The sequence below is a fragment of the Emydura macquarii genome, unplaced genomic scaffold (assembly GCF_026122565.2).
Source record: "Emydura macquarii macquarii isolate MOO-44397 ecotype Brisbane River unplaced genomic scaffold, CSIRO-AGI_Emac_v2 contig_1790, whole genome shotgun sequence".
Lineage (NCBI taxonomy): Eukaryota > Metazoa > Chordata > Testudines > Chelidae > Emydura > Emydura macquarii.
Genome location: NW_027131927.1, coordinates 15,798,417 through 15,820,950, shown reverse-complemented (window position 1 = coordinate 15,820,950; position 22,534 = coordinate 15,798,417). Strand labels below are relative to the sequence as shown.

The 22,534-nt window shown below is 42.5% G+C and overlaps 1 protein-coding gene across 4 annotated transcripts in view; it reads left to right on the top strand.

Moving 5' to 3' along the window:
• PRAG1 (PEAK1 related, kinase-activating pseudokinase 1) overlaps window positions 1-22,534 on the top strand; it is a 40,870-nt gene that overhangs the window by 4,668 nt on the left and 13,668 nt on the right. For 3 of the 4 annotated variants that reach the window (XM_067556977.1, XM_067556978.1, XM_067556976.1), the window contains 2 exons: window positions 3,181-5,036; window positions 19,898-20,055. In XM_067556977.1, the coding sequence (XP_067413078.1) occupies window positions 3,181-5,036; window positions 19,898-20,055 (2,014 nt within the window). The remainder of the gene's footprint in view (window positions 1-3,180; window positions 5,037-19,897; window positions 20,056-22,534) is intronic. The other variant, XM_067556979.1, reaches the window with a different exon arrangement.

Below are 22,534 nucleotides of genomic sequence, written 5' to 3'. Positions count from 1 at the left end.
GTGTTCCTCAGTCCTGACTGGGAGGGACCACTGGTAGGGGTGAGAGGATCTTCATGCCCAGGTAGTCCTTGGTTTCTCTGCTGAGTCTGAGAACAAGTTTGCCAAATGTATAACTGAACAGCTTATTTCACACAGGCCATCAAATCACCATCAGCTGTTAATGGTTCAGTTAATATCAGCTGTTAACATCAGCTGTTAATGTCAGTCTGGGCTGATAACCTAGCAGCCTAGATGTGCGTGTTTCTCTGTTCCATTGTAAATCTCCTGTACCATTCAGGCCCCCTTAATATCTTCCTAAATATGATAGATGAAGGGAAAAATATGATGAAGGGAGAATGTATTAAGCAACGGTTACATCCAGAGGTGGGATTAAGCAGCAGTGTTCAGTTCAGCCTTTCTCCCAAATCCTGTGGGCGTTCAGCTCTGGAGTTTTGATTCAGAGCCTTTTTAGCTATTCTAGATAAATACTTGGTTAGGACCTTGAATACTCAAAGAATATTAGAGTTGGAAGGGACCTCAGAAGGTCATCTAGTCCAACTCCCTGCTCAAAGCAGGACTAACCTCAACTAAATCATCCCAGCAGGGCTTTGTCAAGCTGCAGCTTAAAAACCTCTAAGGATGGAGATTCCACCACCTCCCTAGGTAACCCATTCCAGTGCTTCACCACCCTCCTAGTGAAAAACTTTTTCCTAATATCTAACCTAGACCCCCCCACTGCAACTTGAGATCATTGCTCCTTGTTCTGTCATCTACTACCACTGAGAACAGCCTAGTTCCATCCTCCCTGGAACCCCCTTTCAGGTAGTTAAAGGCTGCTATCAAATCCCCCCTCATTCTTCTCTTCTGCAGACTAAACAAGGCTAGTTCCCTCAGCCTCTCCTCATAAGTCTTGTGCTCCAGCCCCCTAATCATTTTGTTGCCCTCCGCTGGACTCTCTCCAACTTGTCCACATCCATTTATAGTGAAGGGCCCAAAACTGGACACAGTACTCCAAATGCAGCCTCACCAATACCAAATCGAGGGGAATAATCACTTCCCTCGATCTGCTGGCAGTGCTTCTAGTAATGCAGCTCAATATGCTATTAGTCTTCTTGGCAACCAGGGCACACTGCTGACTCATATCCAGCTTCTTATTCACTGTAACCCCCAGGTCCTTTTCTGCAGAACTGCTGCCTAGCTTGTCCGTCCCCAGTTTGTAGCTGTGCATAGGATTCTTCCATCCTAGGTGCAGGACTTTGCACTTGTTCTTGTTGAACCTCATCCGATTTCTTTTGTCTCAATCCTCCAATTTGTCTAGGTCACTCTGTATCCCGTCCCTGTCTTCCAGGGTATCTACCACTCCCCCTAGCTCAGTGTCATCTGCAAACTAGCTGAGGATGCAATCTACCCCATCCTCCAGATCATTAATGAAGATGTTGAACAAAACCGGTCCCAGGACCAATCCCTGGGACACTCCACTTGTTACCGGCTGCCAGCTAGACATCGAGCCATTGATCACTATCTGTTGAGCCCGATGATCTAGCCAGCTCTCTATCCATTTTATAGTCCATTCATCCAGCCCATACTTCTTTAATTCTGTGTGTGTTATCTTTGCCCAATCCTACTCACTTCTCTGATAACCTTGAAATCCTTGCCTACGCAAACTGGTGACTAGTTGTGCCAACTCTCATTGACTAATCAGTGAGCAGAGGAGGTCTGTGTGTCAGTGGTACAGCTTCATGACAAGTTCTTCTTCTGGTGGCTGATCATTATAGCTATGTTGAATTCATCCTGCACCTCTGTTTGAAACAGACTGCTCCAACCGGGCCAGATTATTTTCTAATGTGTGCATTTCTCCCTATCTATTTCAAAACTCAGTGGGAGCTGCTCATAATATATTCTGGTATAGTGAATCATTTTATAGTGAAGTGGAATAAAAGTGCTGCAATGCATTTTATTAGAGTTCTAGTACTCTGCTTGCTTCTTTTTAGGGACAAATTCTCACTCAGGCATATCAGTGTCAATGCAGCTTAACTTCATTGAAGCCAATGGAGTTACACTAGTTTTTTTCCTGTTAGTGACAGCTGAATTTGGCTCATGCTGAAGTTTCACTCCCTTATAAGCAGATTCCACCATGTCAAATCCCTAGGAATGCAACAATTTATCATTTAACTGGCATGGGTTACACTCTGCCTTCCATGGGATTCTTGCTTCTCTTCCCTTATTGAACAGAGGAGAAGAAAAATTGTCACTATCCGAGGTAGGCAGGGTAGGATGGTAAGGAAGAACCCTTGATTGCTGGTCTTGCTACTGCTGCTCTCCAATGGGAGTAAAGATAAGGTCTTCCAGAATGAGATGTGGATGCCCACAGATACATAGCTGCTAGTGCCTCTGGCAAGTGCAGGAAGGAAGAGGTGCGCTGCTGCCACTTCCAGATGGAAGAAGAAGGGGTCTTTTGCGAGGTAGGCCTTCTCCTGTTATAGTGGAAATTCCACATATAATGAAGTATTTTTTCATGAGAGAAACCCTTCATTATAAGAGGTTCCATTCTGTAAACTGTACAGTACAAAGCTGGATTATAAAGTGGAAAGCGGAAATAACGTCAGATGAAAGATATACTCTTTGTAATCTGTGAATTTTTAATTATATGTTGATGACTCTAAATAGAATACACACATCTAGTGCGGCAGGTTGAAAATGTTATTCTCTGTCCTGGATAAGGACTTGAATGGGAGGGAAAGGTAATATCTTGTTCACTGTATTGACATAATTAATAATGCAAGGGCTGCAAATGGTGCAGAAAGTTGGACAAGTGTAGCTTAAGCAGAAAAGACGATGAGAGTCCTGAAGCACTTTAAAGACTAACAAATTTAATTTCTGCAGGCATAAGCTTTCGTGGGCTGCAACGATGCATCTGACAAAGTGGGTTGCAGCCCATGAAAGCTTATGCCTGCAGAAATTAAATTTGTTAGTCTTTAAAGTGCCACAGGACTCTCGTTGTTTTTACTATATACAGACTAACACGGCTACCCCTCTGGAACTTAAGCAGAAAAGGTTTCAGTAGTCACCAGTGTGGTGAATACACAAGGCAGAGCAGGACTAACCATACCCCTGAGGGAAGTCTGCAACAGAACAGCATTTGCCTTTTTCCTTCTTTAAATGCACATCTTGAACATGTATTTTTATCTTTGGCCCATGTAGGTCAGCTGGAGAATGGCCTCTGAAAACCATCTCCCTGTGAAGCCAGGAGAAGCACAAATGACATGCCTCAACAGTTTCAGCACCAATGCTGTGAGAAAGCCCTTCATGCCTGATACACCAAATGACTGCGCTCCTCACTATTTCCATGGCTACTCTGGAGTGGGCCTGCCCAGCCTGGAAAGCCGAGTAGAAAGAAATATCTCCTTTAATAGTTCGGTGTTTGAGGGAGAGGTGGGTGGATGGGAGGACAGAGCTGTACTTTGGAACAAGGAAAAGTTCACCTTTCCACATAGGGGCTTCTGCCACCAATCATCCACTTTTGCTGACAGAAGCACTGATTCCTCCACTGACTTTCCTGGGTGTCCAGCCTTTCAGCAAAGAAACGGCACAACGCTTTCCTCAGCGAGCAGTGACAATTGCTGCTCTCCTGGCTTTGAAAGTGAAAGTGGGGAATACTGTTCCATCACAGACTATTGCAGAGAGGGTCCTGTCCCACGGGACACTCCATGTGCAGAAAGCAAGGTAGCATGGCATGACAGTGAAAAGCTAACCTCGAGTTTCCGTGAGGAGCAGGACGCTGCAGTGAATCCACGAGCAAAGACAAGGGCAGTAAAGTTTTGTGAGGATGAATGCAGACCGGTGAACTCAGACTCAAGTTTTCAAAGGAAACACTGTTTACAGGACTCTCCACGAAATAATGCACACTCGGAGAGAAAAAAGTTAGCACTTATCTCTGGTGCTGCCACCCTGTCAGACAGTGTATCGAGCAGCAGCAGTAGCAGCAGTGACAGCAGCAGTCCCCTTGTTTTACCCCAGGAAAATGATTACTGCCCTTTCTCTGAACAGTCAGATCTCACCAGAGAAAACCACGTGGAAAACTCGAGCAACCCCCAATGTGCCCGCCACACAGCACCTGCCCACAGTGAGCCCATTTATGCTGAGAGCACCAAGAGAAAAAAGGTGCAGCTGAATAATTCTGGCACGCAAACCAAGAGAGATGGGCTGGCACTAAGCCCTCTGAGAGAGCAGGCCCATGGCATGTGGCGAGAGGGGATGCGTCACCTGAGCAGTGAAAGGGAGCCCCAGGACTCAGCCACACAGATAGCAGCAAAGATTACAGTCATGGCCACACACACAGAGGATGATCACAGGACAATATTTCTGAGCAGTCCAGACTCAGCTGTTGGGGTCCAGTGGCCCTGCGCCAGCCCCACCTCTCATCCAGACTTTGAGATCCCTTCTCCTTCCTTTGGGCACAGAGAGGGCTCGCAAGCAGGCAGTGAGATGGGTTCAAGTGAAAGCAGCCCGCCGTTTCACCAGCAGACCCAGAGCCAGGGCATAGTTAATGAGACTCCTGCTGGTCCCCCAAAGATGTCCGAAAGCAGTCTGCCTGGCAGCGAGGGGACTCGTATGCCTTCAGTCAGCTCTCCTGTGGCAGAGTTCTGCGACAGGAATGTCCACAATGATACCAGCACCCAATTCTCTTCAAGGAATTGCATAGATACCAGTGCCTCTGGGGCCCTGCCTTCTCTCTGCTCTCTTATTAACAGAGTCTCTGCAGAGGAGCTCAACAGGGGTCCTCCAGGTTCATCCTATGAGAGAAGGCATAAATACTATAGTGCTTCATGGAGCAGGCAGTGCCGGATAGAGGAGGAAGAAGAGGAAGAACAGGGCTTTTTAACCTGCACACAGGCAAGGGAAGTCGAGAATGGAACAGCTTGTTCTGTGCAGGAAAAAAAGGCTGCAATGAGCAAATCAGCATCTTTTGCTTTTGATTTCCCTAAAGACAAGAATGAAACTGAGGAATTTGCACCTCCTCCTCCACCTCCAAAGAAACAGCCCAGGTATAGACAGATGTATGTGTGTGTGCATGTGCTAATTTACATACTGTAGATAGTAATAAATTGTATGTTTTAAATGCTCACAGCAGAGATGTCTGCTGCAGGGATAGATTCATTAGTAGGAAGCCTCCCCGCTTTTGTCCGTATTTAAAATCTAAACAGCCTGATAAAAAACTGACTTTCGGGAATATAGGGAATTGCTGTGTGGCTGTATGATTGCTTTCTGAGCATATCAGATTTTTGTAAGCTTCTGTGCAAATGCTGTGATTGGTTATGGCAATTATTCAGGGCGGATATGAAGAAATAACCCCTACTAGCACTTCTGTTTTGTTTCTCCTTTGATCATTGTATTTATATGCTAATCAGATAAAGATCCAGGAAATTCAGCATTTCCCACACCTTACACGGGCAGAGAAGCCCTCTCCTGTGCAGGTGCGTTCAGATACAAACTGATAAATGTGCTAGATTATTTATCTCTTTTATGAGAGAGCTGATAATGCTGCCTATCAATAAGATTGCCCAACGCTTCCCATAATAAGACCCTATGTTCTGTTGCTTGTAACTTTACCACACTTTAACCATTTGCACTGAAATTTTCCATGTTGGGAGTCTGCCTTACTTGAATTTGTTTGGAAGTTTTCAGCTAAAATGATTCAGCTGTTTCCAAGAGCAAAGTTAGGGGGAAATACCTTGTTTTGTGTATGCTAAAAAAAAAAAAAAATATTGCAACCATTTGGTTGGAAAGATCTAGCACCTCCATGCTGTGAAACGGGGACCTGAAATTTTGGTGGAGAGTGGTACAGTATGTGATCATGTAACTAAAGACTGCATCATCATGTGTACGCACAAGAAGGGAGAATTAAGGTTGCACGAGCCACCATAATTCTGTCATTTCTAACTTTTGAGTGCTTGACTTTGCAAACATATATATATCTTCCCATCCCACCCACTCAGCACAGAGTAGGCTGTGTTCTCCCTGCAGCCAAACATATCTGGACAAGTAGAAGAGGAGGAGAAAGGGGAGAGGATGTTTGGGAAGGAGAGGGAAATGTCCAGCTGTCAGGCTGTGAGGAAGTGATGACATTGTTACTCTGCTTTGCTGCAGTATTGGTTTGCTCTTGTGCAGCAGTGTTCTGTCACTGAAGTTTTGAGAAGGTTTCTTACAGCTTAACTAAGAAGAAATAAGCTTTTTGAAATGGTTTAATAGTGAACAAATTACATTTCTGGAAAAAAATGAAGCAAAGAACAGAAGGCTTTAAAACTCATCACCAATCAGAGGGACAAAATTGCATACCTAGACTGGCAGCTTTTCTGAACAGACCTACATTATATTGCCCCCAGCAAAGCCAACTTCAAACGTTCTTCCTGCTGAACTGGTGCACCTCCAAGTCGAAGGCACGGGGAAGAAAGAGGATACGGAGAGAATGAGCTTTGATGCTTTATTTTGAACAGTAAAGGTATCAGCTGAGATATTTTTAGCTATGGGACCATGAATTTCCTTTCAGAGCTGTACCCACTTTGTATCTTGCATTGAACTGTGGTTTGCGATTGCATTCTTATCATGAGATTTGATCTAGTTCAGACCTAAGAAACAGAGAAGATTGTGGTCATCTGTTGCTGCTGGGAAGTGATAGTTTAAGACCTGCCTGAGTCACACTTGAACATGCTGCAATTCATACAGGAAATGGCTCATAGGCGAGAGAAACAGAAGTCCCTAGCATAGGGCCAGATGAAGGCAATCTGCGTCCCTCAATGCCATGACATGAGGCACCCTCAGTCTTCCTGGCTCTGCTCCTCCATTGTGGCCCCACTGACCATTTGGAGTGGCAGGGGGCTCCCTCCCACACCCAGAGAGGCAGGAGCAGAAATATGGAGCCCCTTTCTTTGCTGCTACTTCTGCCAGGGAGGTCCTTCTCTGCCTGTGAGCAGCAGGGGTGGCAGCTGGGGTCGTCGTTCCATCTAGAGAGGCATTGGTGGTGGCAGGAGGACCCCTCGGTTCTAACAGCCCAGCTGATGGCGTGTCTGCTTGGGTGGGGGAGCCAAGCCTGGCATGTTCTTCCCCTCCTGCCAGGCTGGGATTGGACTTAGCACCCCACTGGCAGTATGGGGCAGCTCCCTGCTCTCAGAGCTATTGTCTCAGGCTCTCTGCACACTCAGGCGGAGGTTACTGCAGCTGTTACTCTTGTCATGTTTAAAGCTTTTCTTCACATCCATGAGGGCCAAAAAGAACTTAAAAACACTGAGATTCTGACATCCCATGGCTGGGGTCCTATACATGCCTTAAATCTGCCCTAGTTATGGGGTAGTTACCGGAGGTGGCTCTATGCATTTGTATCCGCTTAATAGTAAGCAGTGGGCATTAGGTCTCACTAGCAAATGCCTTGATCCAAGCTGCCAACCTACCTGTTTGTCACCCAAAGAGCACGGACTTGCCCAGCTGGTGGACATATGGTTTGTGTATATATTATTATTTTTCTCTTGATCTTTGATAAATACTGCAAGCAACAGTTATACAAACTATTTATTCGATTCATGTATGAAACCCTAACAGATGATGATCATTGAAATGGTCAGAACATAGTCAAAACTTTGTCATGGAAGGTGGGAAAATCCGTTCCTTTGGCTTCCGTGACGTGATTCATGTGTAGGTGTGAGGCTACATCCTTACCTGTGGCTGAGGAACAGTTAGTGCCACTTGGGAGGGGTGTGTGTGTGTGTGTGTGTGTGTGTGTGTGTGTGTAAAAGTGACTTTAAGCCAGTTTTGCACTCTCCTAATCCTGGGAAGTCTGTGCACAGGTCTGGGCCTAGGCTTACCTTGGAACTGTGTAAAGGCTGCTGTCAGTGGCCCCAGGGGGCCATTAAAGCAGCCAGGCATTGCCTGTGTGTAGGGAGGCACAGAGCATGTCCGCCAGTCCTGCCTCCTACGTCAGCCTGAGGCAGGAAGGGTGCCATAGGAGCCACTGTGCCAGCTCTATGGCACTGAAGAATCTTTCCACATTGGACTGATCCTCTCATGGCCAGCTAAGAGGGGTTAGGGCCATTTTTTGCTAGCAGAGCAGTGTAAAGCAGACTCAATGTAGGGGAGAATCTGGGTCTGAACGTTTCTTGCTCATTTAAATGTCTAGTTATAATGGTATACAGATCTTTGCTACATACTAGAAACAACACAGAATTTGGCATTAGTTTTCAGGAGACGATTAGCTTTCAGACTCGGGAGTTAGGCTAATGGAAAACAGAGCATGTCATAGAATGAAGTGGGGATGCCGCTTTTCGTTGAGGAGCAGATAAGGAGTGCTTGGATGCGCTGTTTGAAAGTTGCCTTAAATTGTACCTTGGTAGATGTGCTAAGATCCTTTTATCAAAGTGTGGGGGAATTAATGGGAGGGGAGGGATGAAAAATAAATATTAATGTATAAAAGCAAGAACAGTGCTTTAAAGTTATCTGACTTTTCAACGTAAAGGGAATTTTCCATTGGTTTCTGTGGTGGTTTCAAGCAGGAGTCCCCTTGAGACCATACAGGTATAAACCATGTGTCCTGACAGTTCTGCAGTGCTAGAAAAGAGGATCACAAGAACACATTATACACACAATAACACATTATATAGTGAAGTTAAACCTCACTCACTCTTCCTAGAGTTGAATTTATTTGTTTTTCCTTTTAGGTCTTGTCCTTTACTGTACACATTTGGGTTTGTGCAAGAAAATGAAACCTATTTGTTTAGTGTTTCTAATTGCACTTTATTACTTATTTTAAAGAAAACTAGAATGTGTTTTCAAGTTAATTTCAAAGCTGGGGAACAAAGACCAAATAAGTTAAGATTGTTCACCTTAGCTATAACAGTTTAGTAAACAAACAGAAGACCACCCTACCCCACCTTTGCAGTATAATTTCTTCATGGTGCAAATAAGGTTCTTGTCTGGAATGAGAGCCATCTCCAAGGTAGCTAAGAGCACATTTATAGACAGGTTATAAAGGTGATATGAAGAAGAAAAATAATGGGATTGTACCCCTTTTTTGTATTTTTGTATATACCCTTTGTGTATGTTTAAGCGGGAGGGTTACTGCTTGTTTTTAAAATTAGACTATTACGTCTTGTCTCTCCTGGAACTCTGGAAAACAAAAAAGCTAGTTGAATTATGACATCACAAGAAAAGAGATTGAAAGGGGAAGGGATTTTTAGTCTGTTTCAAATAAATTAGCTACTGTAACAGTTTACAAAAGGATGTGGTGGGTTCTCCATCACTTGGACTCTTTAAATTATCATTGGATGTCTCCTTCTAAAAGTTATGCTTTATTTCATTCACAAGTTATTGGGACTGCTGCAGGAATCACTGGGTGAAATTCTCTGGCCTGTGTTACCCAGCAGGTCAGACTAGATGATCATAATGGTCCCTTCTGGCCTTAAAATATATGACTTTATTAATCCTTTTTATAAGCAGTTAAAAATTCTAGGTGAAGGTTATTTCTGGCATTAGTTCTCTAATGATTTCCAACATAATTAATACTATCTTCATAACATATTCTAATAAATACATTACTCATATTCTGAACGTCAGTGGCATATGTGGTAGATAAGTTTGGCTCGACAGATTTTGTTATCTGTCTATGCTGTAACGCAGACAACTTAAATGAGAGCTGGGCACACAAAGGCTGCCTGTTAGAGGATTGTAACTCTTGACAGAGGGTTTAGTGTCTTACCAGGGGAAAAGAAAGAGACAGAGTACAAGGCTGATGATGGTAAAAACAGAATCACCAGGAAAAAGATTAAGATGCAGAGAGATCAGATTTGTTTCTCACTGGAAATTATTGCCAAATGAATGATCACACTATATCTGATTTTATGAATTGGTATACAATTTTACATGACAGTCTAATGCTAGCTTTCAGAATTTTATCATCGATTTAAAAACCCCCACAGGAACAGATTCTGCCATTCAGGTTTGTGAGAGTGTATCTTAGGTGGTTGAAATAAAGTATTATCTTGGCTGCAATACACTTTTTTTTATAATTTCCTTTTTAATTTTTTTAGGCATACAAAGTCTATTCAAGTCCAGAAGAAAGAATGAAATAAATTGACTTTATTTTTAACATCATATTTCTAGGACACTGTAAATACATGAACAGTAACCAGGGTCATTAAAGAAATCTTAAAAAATATAGCTCCCTTTACAGTTGTCATTAGGACAGCCTTAACTAAAGTAATGTAAACGTGCAATAGTGAGGAAAGTAGAGAACAAAATAAATTTATATGGTGAACATGGAGATACTGACCTGGAATCACTAAAGAGTGTTTTATGGGGCAATGTGGCTTCAAAGGCCAGCTCAGCAAAGCATTTAGGACTTAGTCCAGCTCCACTAAAGTCATTGGAGGCTTTGCCACTGGGCTGCATCGGTGCAGAATCAGGCAAGTAAACATGCATTTCAGCATGAGGTTAAGTGCTTTGCAGAATCAGGGATAAAACCAGGGATGCTTCTGGCTCTGTGCATACTTCGTCAGATTCTCTTGTCAGGGCACATGCTAATGTGAAGGGACAAACGGGATGAATGTTATTCTAGTACAGTGAAATAGATAACTGGCAGTCGTCTCTGTTGATGTGGTGTCACTAGATAGATGGAGACACTACAGTAATACAAATAATAAGCTCTACGTACTGATAATAAAGATGAACATTAACACTCAGTAACTTGATGGGGATTTAGGACACAGGAGAATTTTAGTTCCATAAAAATAAGCTCTGGACTGCCCCTGTGTGCGTGTTTGTGTGGTTGAGTTTGAGTGCAAACCAGTTTGTGGGTAGGGGACTGGGTGAGGGGAGAAATCCAACGAGTATCTTGGTTTTTGTTTAAAGGAAAATGATGATTGTTGACTGTGTCTAGGGTAGTGTCAAATATAGATCAGAATAAAGAGAAACAGGAAACATGCATACTTTTTTTAAAAAGTTTTTTACAGTCCCATATTGAAATAGTGATTGAATGACTTCACTTCCATTCATGTCTGCAGTAGCCAAGCATGTGCAAGGAAGGAAAGAACAACTCTGACAGATGCAGGACAGAACTTAATTCTCAGGCTCAGCATCCTACAATGCTTTGTTTATGATGTAAAATCGTGTGTTGGTATCTCTGTGTATTGGAATGCTGGACAAGATGCATCCTTTATTGACTGGAGTGTCTAGTCAGCAAATAAGGGCTACATGGGGCCACCTCAAGAGTCTCTCATACCTAGTTTGAATAGTTGCTCTGCTTCCATGCCCTCTATAAGAACTGTGTACTGAGAAGTGTCCATGACTTCCAAAGCAGTGCAATAGCATGGTGTTAACACAAGAAACACCGATCTGATGAGAATCCAAATTTCACGTAACCCAGATTTACGCTAAAAAGACTATCCATTGTTGACAACAAGGGGGAGCACTGGGTACTGCTGAATTGGGGCTCAACGTGGTAGTACTGCAAAGGTAGCTAGGCACAAGCCATGTTCAGCACCATGGCAGAAACAGGAGTTTCTGTAACTTGTAATTCTCTATTTTAAAGCTTGTTTTCAAATGTTAATTCCTATATAGGAATTTGTTCACATGTCCAGCTGCACCAGGATAATGATAACCTCATGCTTTCCCCCCATGCTGGAAACCAGGGGCACCTCGTAACATGCAATTCCTGTAGAGTGAATGGGAGCAGAACAGTTCCCACCTGCAGAGCTCATGCACATACAAGTGTGCGCCCTCCATACCTCCATAAACACAGCCTGAGAATTGTCATAGCTGCTCCAAGATATATTATTATTTTACTAGGTGTTGACCAAGGCTTCTGAAACATGCTGAACATGATTTATGCTTATACACACTTGTAGCTAGGCTGTTTTTAACACCAGATCAGGATCATCGTTGTTTGTGGTATGAACTAAGCCTCTGAGGTTTCTAAGATATAATTAATAATAGAATTAAGTAAAGAATTAATTGTTAAAGTTGATGGTGTTGAAATCAAACCCCAGATAGGAGACAACTTGTTTGAATTTGAATGCTGACCATGTGTTTTAACAGTACAACTCCATTATTGTTACTCCTCGTTACAGTGGGCTAAGTTAAGTATACATAACCAGTGAGACCTCTGAATTTTATGGCACTTTCTTGACAGTTTAACCCAGTTTTAATGTTGTTGTAAGGTTTGTGCTTCAGTTTTATTTTTGTAATAGTCAAATTGGTGAGGTTTCTTAAAATATTGATGAATCTTTTATTGACTCTCAGATTAAGTAACCATTATGAAAAGTTTACTTACCCGTAGCGGTGTTTGCATCTAACTTCAATTCAGTTGTTTGCAAATGGAAAAATAAAAAGATTCCCTGGCTTTATAGATTACATATTTATAGCTCTTACAATTCTGAACTGTCGAGCAGTTCTATTAAGCGTCTGAACTAAAAGCACTATACAATGAAAATCACTATGCTTTCCAAAGGATGCAAAGCAGCCCCTCCTGCTTCCCAACTTGGAGGGCTTGTATTATGCTGAACAAATGGGCCTTTGCAGTTCTGGTCTGCTTTACACAGCAATGTACTGCAGACAGCATTAAAAAATAACCTGTCGGGGATGGCGGACAGTTATTTCTTATGTACAGCACCTAAAGCTATGACCCTTTTAAAAACTGAGCCACAGCATCACAAAGCAGTCTGTAAGAAGAAAGGAATAGCAGCAGAATGGTATGTCCCTGTTTAGGCAAAATGAACAAAGCTGAAGGGAGCACTCCATTATGGAGAGCTAATAGTCTTTCCAGAGCTGAGGTTGCAACTAGGTTTCTGTTTAAAACACTATTTTGATTCCTCCTTTGATTTCAGTCTGAAATTTCATGTGTGTGTTTCTGCCAGAAGATTATTTTTTAAGTTTGTGATTTATCAGACAGATCATTTGGGAAAGATGACTTCTTTGTAAATGAAGGCTGTACACTTTTTTTTTTTATGTTTCCCATCTTTTTTGCTTCTTAAAAAAGGAGTGTGGTTTGAAAATGCCAGTTGTTAGTCTCACTAGGGACTCTCTTTTTTTCATCCTTTGGAAAGCATAGTGATTTAATTTTTGCAATATTTCTAAGCTTTGCGATTGTTTTTGCTCTGGCACATACCCTGTTCCAAAATTTCCCTTATATCTTCAGGCTCTGTACACTTGGTGTGCCTTCTATCTTCTTCCACACTACAATCCAAAAGGGAGGAAAGTGCAGTGCGGTGCAGTTGTACCTTTTTTGCTGTGGATGTGTATTTATGCAGAAGGGGAGAATTTAGGACCAAACTATAAATGCTTTAAAACTTGTGGGTGCTATTCCTCAGAGTTGTGATCAGCAACTTTTGTCCCCAAGGGTGTGTCTACACTTCAGCAGGGGGATGTGCTTTCCAGAACTGGTAGACCAAGTCGCAGTAGCTCTGCCTGAGCTAGTATGCTTAAAATAGCAGTGTGGCCGGGGCAACTCAGACTAGTTGCCTAACTGCACAGTATTCAGGTGGTAGTCCAAGCCATCGCCCATGCCACATTGCTATTTTTAGCATGCTAGCACATGTAGAGCTGGTGCCTGTCTGTCTATCTGCACTGGGAAGCATGCTCCCAACTACTGTGTAGGTACACCCCAAAATTGCAGATAGCCCTGTGTTCAAGTGTGCTAATGTCTCTTAATATTTGCATAATGCCTACATTCTGGGCTACATCTGTGAAACTACAATATTAGAATAAAATAGAATTACAAAATTATTTGTCTTATTTCTTGTGGGTTGATGGATTTTAAGGGAATTGCACACCTTGACAGAAACTGAAAGCAGGGGGTGGAGGTTAATAAGTATGAACAGGTCAAAGTGGACAAACACACAGGACAGTGCCCCCTTTCATGTAATAATTACCCCAAAACTGTGCTGCTCTGCACTGGAGTAATAGTGCTGGCTAATTTATTCTGGCTTCCTTTTCCCTTTTGTTGCATATCAGATCAATTTTTTTCCTTTTCAAGAGAATGCCCTTCACAAATATCAACCAGGTTTATCCCGGGATTCATTCATTCTTTTTTTTCCTGTGTTATTTATCAACATCGTCTTTATCAGTCTACCTCCAATCTTTAAAGCAGCTATTTAAGAAAATATCCTGGAAAATCCCCATTTGGGGTAAAGTCAATGTCCACAAGTTGAAGAAACAGAGACCAAAAAGGACTTTGTATTCTACCTCTCTTAGTGTTATGAAATATGTCCTTCTCTAATGTTAACATTGCAGCCCCAGTTCCCAACACTAACTGAGGCCTTCTCTATATTCAAAGCTGTACCTGCTTCAGTAAAGTTGTGTTCTGAAACTTAATTAATTAAACCAGTGCAAAATCTTTAGGCCATGTCTATACTGCAGCTGGGAGGTGTGATTCCCAGCATGGGTAGACAGACTCTCACTAGCTCAGCTCAAGCGTGTGTGCCAAAAAGAAGCAGTGTGGACATAGCAGCATGAGTGTCAGCTTTAGGCTTGCCTCCGAGCTCAGTCCTAGGGGGTTGGACAGGTTTGGACTTGGTCAGCTAGCCTTACCCACCACTGGATCCTCAGTATCCACCAGTGCGTCCCAAGATACACAAACAAAGGATCCAGGCAGACCCATCATATCTGGCTGAGACACTCTTACAGAAGGAATATTGGGACTCATAGAAACCATCCTCAAACCACTCAACACACAAAGGACCAGCTTCCACCAGGACACAACTGGCTTCCTCCACAAACTCTGCAAGATTAACAACCTCTCTCAGAACACCATCCTTGGATGTCACTTCCCTGTACACCAACATCCCTCACAATTATGGCACAGCTGTCTACCTCAAATATTTACAAGACACTGGACAACCCTCAGATGTCCACCCCAAAAACATCGCCAAACTCAGCCATTTTATCCTCACCCAGAACAATTTTACATTCAACAAAAAATACTTTGTCCAAACCATGGCAACAACCATGGGTACAAGGATGGCTCCCCATTATGCCAGCCTCTTCATGGGCTGCCTTCAAGAAGAATATCTGGACAAATACACCAGGGAACCAATGATATCCCTGAGCTACATTGATATTTTCATCCTCTGGGCAGACAACTTAAACTCCCTCATAGATTTCCACCACAACTTCAACAAGCACCACCCATCCATTAAACTCTGTCTGGAAAACTCCCACACTGGCATCAACTTCCTGGAGACCACGATCAGCTTCAACTATGGAGCCCTATAGACAACTCTATACAAGAAGCCCATGGATCACCACTCCTACCTTCACAGATCCAGTAACCAGTTTTGGATTTAGGTGCCTAAAGTGTCAGGCACCTAAATCACTTCGTAAATCAGATCTAGCCCTGAGTGACGTTCTGTGGCTATGTTAGACTAGATGGTCATAACAGTTCCTTCTGGCCTTAACATCTGTAGATCAACTTCATTTTCCTTCAGTGGCAATAGCTGCCAGAGAATAGTAGCAGGCACCCTCATGGTTGTGTGTGTGTCTCATTAACGTATCCCAAAAAAGCAGGGAATGTTTAGACCAGTTCAAAAGTATGGCCAAACCCTATATTCCTACTTAGGCAAAACTTCACTAACTCCAATGGAAATTGTATCGGGATAAAAGGATTTGGCCCTATGGTTTTCAGCAAATCATTCATTATTTCACTCTGACCCTATTGGAGAGTCTGACTTTGGGAGTTGTTCTTCAAACCCTGATTACGGAGGAAGGGGCTGTGGACAAGAGATAGCTAGAATCTAGACCATCTTTGAGATTGTTAGCTGCCCAAGCAGTAGCATCTGAGGCTGAGAGCTGCCTGCCATTTAAGAAGCAGCAATTTCTATTTCAGTTTTGTGCCTATTCAGGAAGTGTATTTTACATAAGTCACTGAGGTACCGGGAGGAAACAGAAAGCTCTCTGGACATATGACTTCACCGCAATACTGGGTTGTGTGCAAATGCAACTGCCTTTGCAACAGGATCACTGGGTCCCAAAATGGTGGCTCAGAACGCTATGTTGTGTCACCACAGTGTGCTGAAGGAATAGGTGTGGCTATATGCAAGGATGTTGGACCCTGCTGAACAAAGTTTGACGTCATAATCTCATCTTATGTACCAGGATGGTAAGATACCTATGCCTATTTTGGTTTTGTTGACTGAAAAAATATAAGGAAGTTTTTAAATAGCTTTGTTTTCAAATTTGTTTTAAAAGCATGACTGTGTTGCAGTAAGACATTTATTTTTCTCAAATCACGAAATTGTCTAATTTTACACTTTAAACATTTTTTCCTTTAGATCTAGTCCAGAATGTCACCTAGACTTCTAGTGCTTTTATTGATTAAAATAACACTTTGATTTATGTGTGTGCCTGTGTGTGCATGTGTTGTTCATGCTTGTGTCTTAGTATCATGCTGTTGACAGAAACTCCCAGCTAAAGCGTTGGTAGTTATGGGAAGGGGATATTTTACATTGAATGTAAAAATACACGCATTGTATGGATATTTTTACATATTTTTATTGTAAATTAACTTAAATTTGTAAGTGATCTTTAATTGTGAATTGTAAAGTATGCCTGAAGTTTCATAAACTATCCAGAGGAAGCCTTCTGCAATGACAAACTGTATGTGCCAAATTCCTGCTGGACATTCTTTGGAGGAATTATGCCAGGGTGAACTCAGCCCTTTATTCTTAATGTCCTATGAATATTTTTAGATCAAGCATGCTTCTACAAAAGGAGAAGTCTGACAACTGTTTCTTCCTGTCCATTTCTTTAATTTTCCTGTCGGTAGGGCAAGGTGAAGGCTGTCGTCAGCGTTCCCTCTCTCCTTCTCATGCTCTTAAAAAAAAATGAAAAAATTGAAGACCACTTTCAGCATTTGTTGTACTTAGTTTTTTCTAAAGAAAAAGTAACCATATAAAAAACAATCCCTCCACGTGCTTCATTGGTGCAATGCAGAAGAGAAGCTTTGGGACTAGTCCTTTACAGGGTGATAGGAAAACATTTGTCTGGTTTTTTTGTTACTGGTTTCTTAATAGCCATTCAGCTTTCTCCTTAGGAAATGTAGACTAATTGGGGTTTTTTAACTAGTCAGACAGCTTGCACCATGGAAATCAATTCTCCTTTTGTAAATGAGCTATTATCCTGTTTTGATTTAAGAAATATTCTATTGAATTCTATCAAACAATTAAAATTTAATTTCATTTGACAATTACTTACAAATAATCTAACTTTCACCAATCTGTCTGAATACAGTCAGAAGGTATGAACTGTAAGAGTTGGATGCATTTGTGCCATTGTAAAATGAACAACTTGAATTCTGTTCTATTTGCCAGGAAAAAAATGTAGAAAAGGCATGGGTATTGGTTATTTTAAACAAAAGCTAATAGATAATAGTTTGTGCCTTACTATAAATTATTCATTTAAACTATAACTTTGCTATATTATAAACAACACTTCTATATTTCTAGATAAAAATGTGTCTGGAAAATAATGGAACTTACTTTAAAACAATATTTTAAGCCTTCATCTTTTTCATGCATTCATTTCCTGTGCAGTACTTCCTTTGTCTCAGAATAGGTCAGAAGACTCTGCTTCCAGCTAAATAGTATCACTACACTGGTTGCTTTCAGTGACCAACCCAAGAGTTATTCACAGTTATGGAGATAGGAAATCAGTGACAGATAGTGTTTTAGCTCAGTGCCTCAGTTTCCCCATTTGTAGACTGAGGTTAATGATACTGACCTCCTTTGTAAAGTACTTTGAGATCTACTGATGAAAGCACTAGATATTATTGACCTGAACATAAAATTTTTTGTGAAAGCTAAGTGTCAGGTTTACAGTCCACATTTGTGCTATCTGCTCTGTCCCTACAGTATTTGAACTGTGTGTATGGACTGACACTGAACTTAGAGGCAGCTATGATGCAGTGTGGTCAAGGAGCCCAGACTTGGTTTTAGCTGGTGAAAGGAGCAGCAGACTAGAGCGAGGGAGCTGTTTATTGTTTGGTGCATTTGTTTCTGTGTGCTGGAGAACCGTGTATGTAGGAGTTGGTTCATGTCCGTGTTGACTCCCTGCACTGGTGTGCTGGCACAGGGAGTTTCTTGAGCCAGAGTTCTGAAGCTGGAAGCTTTCCCTTTCATGCTGTGTTGGCACTGAAAGGCTTTTTGACGCCAGTTTCCAGGACTGGGATAGAGATTTTACTGACAAATAGTGGGGTTTAGATACAGTTTGTTTTTTGGGGTTTTTTTTTATAAACTCCCCTATGCCCTGATGTGTGTATAAACCCTCAGGTTTGGGTCTGTCAACCATTTCCATTTTGCAGTGCTAGGCATGACATCCGAGGTGCAACCCAGACCAGTGAGACGTCGTTGCCCCACCTACAACTTGAGGTGCCTCACAATGCTTTGCTGCTGTAACTCCCATCCAGGTCACTAACAAACAGCCTGCCGGCATGCAAGTCACACCCTGGGTGTCTCTGTATCGCCACAGCCCTGCTCCAGCTACTCTGACCCCAGCAGCCTGTTAGCAAACCACCAACCACACTCTGGCTTCCAACAGCCTTTGGTGACTACTTGCAGGGTGACCCCAACACATTCCCAGTCCCGAATTTTCAGCCCAAAATGAGTTCTGCACTTTCGAACCTGCTCTTGGGCAATCCAGACATATTAGGTCCCTTGCCTCTCTAAGGGGATCAATATACAACAGTCTGCTACCTGAAATGGAGTTACCCAAATAATTCATGACACTAGGTTAATTTTAATTAAAGACTAAAACAAGTTTATTTAACTACAAGAAGATAGATTTTAAGTGAGTACACATATAAGGCACTACATTTAGAAATGGTTACAAAAGAAATAAAGATAAAACGCTTTCTAAACTCAAACTAGACATGGTTCAAGGTGAAATTCTTACAAGTTCCCAGTAACGTTGCTGGTCAAGTTTGAAGTCAGGATCTGCTCCCCAAATCCAACAGCTGTTTCTTTTGTTGTCTTAGGTGAAAAAGAGAGATGGATAGTGACAGATAACTTGGTGTGTGTTTGCCCCTCACTTTTATAGTTCAGTCACCCTTTGAAATGTATTTTCCTGAGGGTTACTCCTAGATAAAGTTCATTCCTGCTGTGAGGTTGGAGTCAAGGAGTCTGGTGGTGAAAGAGGTTTCATGCTGTTTTGCTAAAATGCAGATTTGCCTTCTCTCTCTCTCTGTCTCAAGGACCCTATTTGCTATGTATATGTAAATTGAGGTAAACACACATGCCTTTGTTTAAGACGTGCTTGACCAGTCCTGCCAAATCAGGTCTATGTGGGTTTGAACATGTGCTACCAACACCATTCAGGGGAATTCATAACTTTACTTATAGTGTTGCTAGATACATTTCATCATGATATTATTGACCAGTGAATTATTAGTTTCAAATGCTACCTCACAAGGTGTATTTGCACAAAGATGATTGCAAGAGTGTGTAGGGTGTAAATACAGGGGTGCATTCCGTCACACAAGGGCAATAACTAAATGACAATTTTTTTCAAATGTGCAAAAGGGCCCATGTTACCCAAGTGTACCACCTTCATCTAAGGCCATCCACACAGGAGCCCTGCGCCTGCAGGCCAGCTCTGACCTCCTCCCTGGCAATGTGGTTGTGATGAAGAGATTCCCCCCCAAAGAGAGATCCCCACTGCAGAAGGAACGTGTCCATTCTGTACTGGGCAGCTACTGCACGTGGGATGTTCCTGTGCGTGCGTACACAGGTGCCCCAGTATGGCTTCTGCACTAATGGCACCCTGCCTACCTGGTTTTACTGCAGGAACAAGAAGGCAGGCCAAATCGGTCTGATGTTTGTCTCCAGAGGGCGCAGCGATACGTCTTCCCCAAACAGCCAATGACTCTGTGTATTGTTTGACTTCCTAGGCACGCTTTGAAAATGAAGAAGAGTAGCTCCGAGCTGGAGGAGGTTAGCAATGGCTCTGCAGAGAGCCTCGGCCCACCTTTCAGAGGGATCCATGGCAGCTTCGTGGCTGGCTCCACAGACAGCCTCAATTCTGACACAAGGACTGCCAGCGATGGAGGTAATTAAACCTTGCTCCAATTTTTTGAGGGGGGGAGGCTAATGGAAAGGGCTAGTTAGTCCCTTGTTCACACAGTAACCAGATCATAGAACAAGTACAACACTAGCGCTACAAACTTCCCCTACACTGGTCTCTGTCTATAGAGCTCAGCCCTGACCTGGAGGAACCAGCTGTACAGAAGAGTTCGGCTTCCATACCTAAGCAGGGCCCAATGCTGCTCCTATTGTCATCAGCGGCAATGCTCCAATTGATGTCAGTGCAAGCCAGATATGGCCTACACCCTCTCTGCTGAGCCTGCTGGCAAGGACGACAGAACTGATTGTGATGGTCTATGAGGAAGGCCAGTTGCTGTCTTCACAGTCACAGACCACTAGGCAGTTCTTATGTTCTGTCCCTGCAGACTAGTAGTGCTGGATTTGAAGCTGGTGATCTCAGGTGAAAGATGATGTATCCTGTTACCAGTCTCTGAGTTGTCCAATTCTCCTAACTCTTATTTAGCTTCTTATTGATTCCCTCTAGATAATTTTGGCCAAGTCAGACCAGTATACTTTTGTAATCTATTTGGCCAGTGCCAAAATCATTCTTGTTGCTGTTTTTCTTGGACTCAAGACCAGCCAGTCCTCCACCTCCTCCCAGGACACTCTACAGAAATTCTTTACATTCTCCAACGCTTAATATGATACACAGGATCAAAGATACAGAGGATTGTTCATCTTTGACATATGCTTTCCTCAGTGGGTTGCAGGAGTGACCGAGTACCTCCTGTAGCTCTACTAGAGGAGACCAAATGTATTGAGAGGGAAAGGGGTTAGTATGGCATGGAGGCACAAGTATGTCTTGAAAGGGAAATAAACTATTTCATTATTTTGGATTTTGTTTTGAGAAGTAGACATACTACCAAGTCATATTTTTCCTAAGTGAACTTAACTTAGACATGTACTGACATGTTACACAGTTCAGCAACTATTTCCTTTGCAAATAACCATCTTCACATAATGGAAGTTCTGCCTCTCCAGAAACACCAATTCGTAGCAATAAAATTCAGAGCTACTACTCTGGAAATGATGTTTTTCCAGCCCTAGCTCAGAATTTAAGAGGGAGAATGTGCCAGGAAATGATAAAGGAAGAAAATCTTATAGCATGTCAGATTTGTGCTCTCTTGACACCTTAACCTGTAGCTATCAGATGTGAACAGCCAGGGGAAAGAGGTTTCCTTGTCCGTTCCAATGGTACAAGGATTTTTAATTTTCCTAAGAAATATAAAATAAATGTTTGACAGTGATTTTGTTGCTAATATAAGTGAGGAGCTGATCTCATTAGTCAGAGCAGGAGTAATCAAGATCCAGTTGTGATTTCCAGGTAAACTTGACCAAAATTCAGTGGCAAGATCCATGCATTCTGCGGTGGTCTGATGCAGTCAATTGGAGGTTCGGCAGTGTAGCTTCAGATAAATTAAAAGAATGAGGTTTTTATTAAATAACATTTTGAAATGGATAATCCGGTCAGCATAGTATGCCCTGTGCCATTTACTGGATATTAAATTTGATTTATTTTACACTGCCTCTGAATGTTAATTTTCAGTGTGTGGTAGAATTTTTCATTAAAGACTAGGGTGGAAATACTCAAGGGAAAGCTAGAGATTTTGGTAGTTAAGCAGTGCCCAGAAGGACCCGTATGGAACATGGGGAAGGTCTAAGAGGCAGTTTGCATTTGTGGACTCGGCATGTTATTTGGATGTTAAAATATTTACAGTGAAATAGAAAACCACGTGGACATTGAAATTTGCATCATTAGCTTTCAAAGTTAACAGCTCCCCTTATGGGGCAGGCCGCATTTCTCAGAATTATGATTTCAGGCTGTCGGCAGACTCAAGCAGATCTGACTGCATTGGTTTACTCTTAGTTTATATTTCGAAGGATGCCTTTGCAATCATAAAGGCAAGAAACCTAGGGCCAGATTCCTGGGTGTGGCCAATCTTTGCCCAACACAGGACCCAACAAAGAGAAGCAAAGGTGGCATTAATCAGGTTCTGGCTCCCCAGATTATTGGGCTAGTTGGTTCCCGGTCAGCCCCTGGCTCAGTTTAGAACAGCCTGAGCCTGTTCTATTTTACTTACATAGTCCCTGCCCCAAAGAGCTTACAATCTTTTCATTACATGTTTATACAGAACCTAGCACCAGTCAGGGCTTCTCAGCAATATTGCAACATAAATAATAAAATATGATAGTAATTTAAACTACTCTCAGCTGCAACAGCACCCATCAGATCCTCTAGCAGCCAAGATTATCTGGAGGGCATCATTGATTCCAAGGCCAGAAAGGCCTGTTACGATCATCTAGTCCGACATCCTGTATAGCACAGGCCAGAGCACTTCCCCAAAATAATACCTAGTGCACTGGCTATGCCCCCTCTGCTGAGGGCTGCAAAAGAAGTTGTGTAGAGTCATTCTTGCAGCTACATCACCTCGGGGTATTCCCCG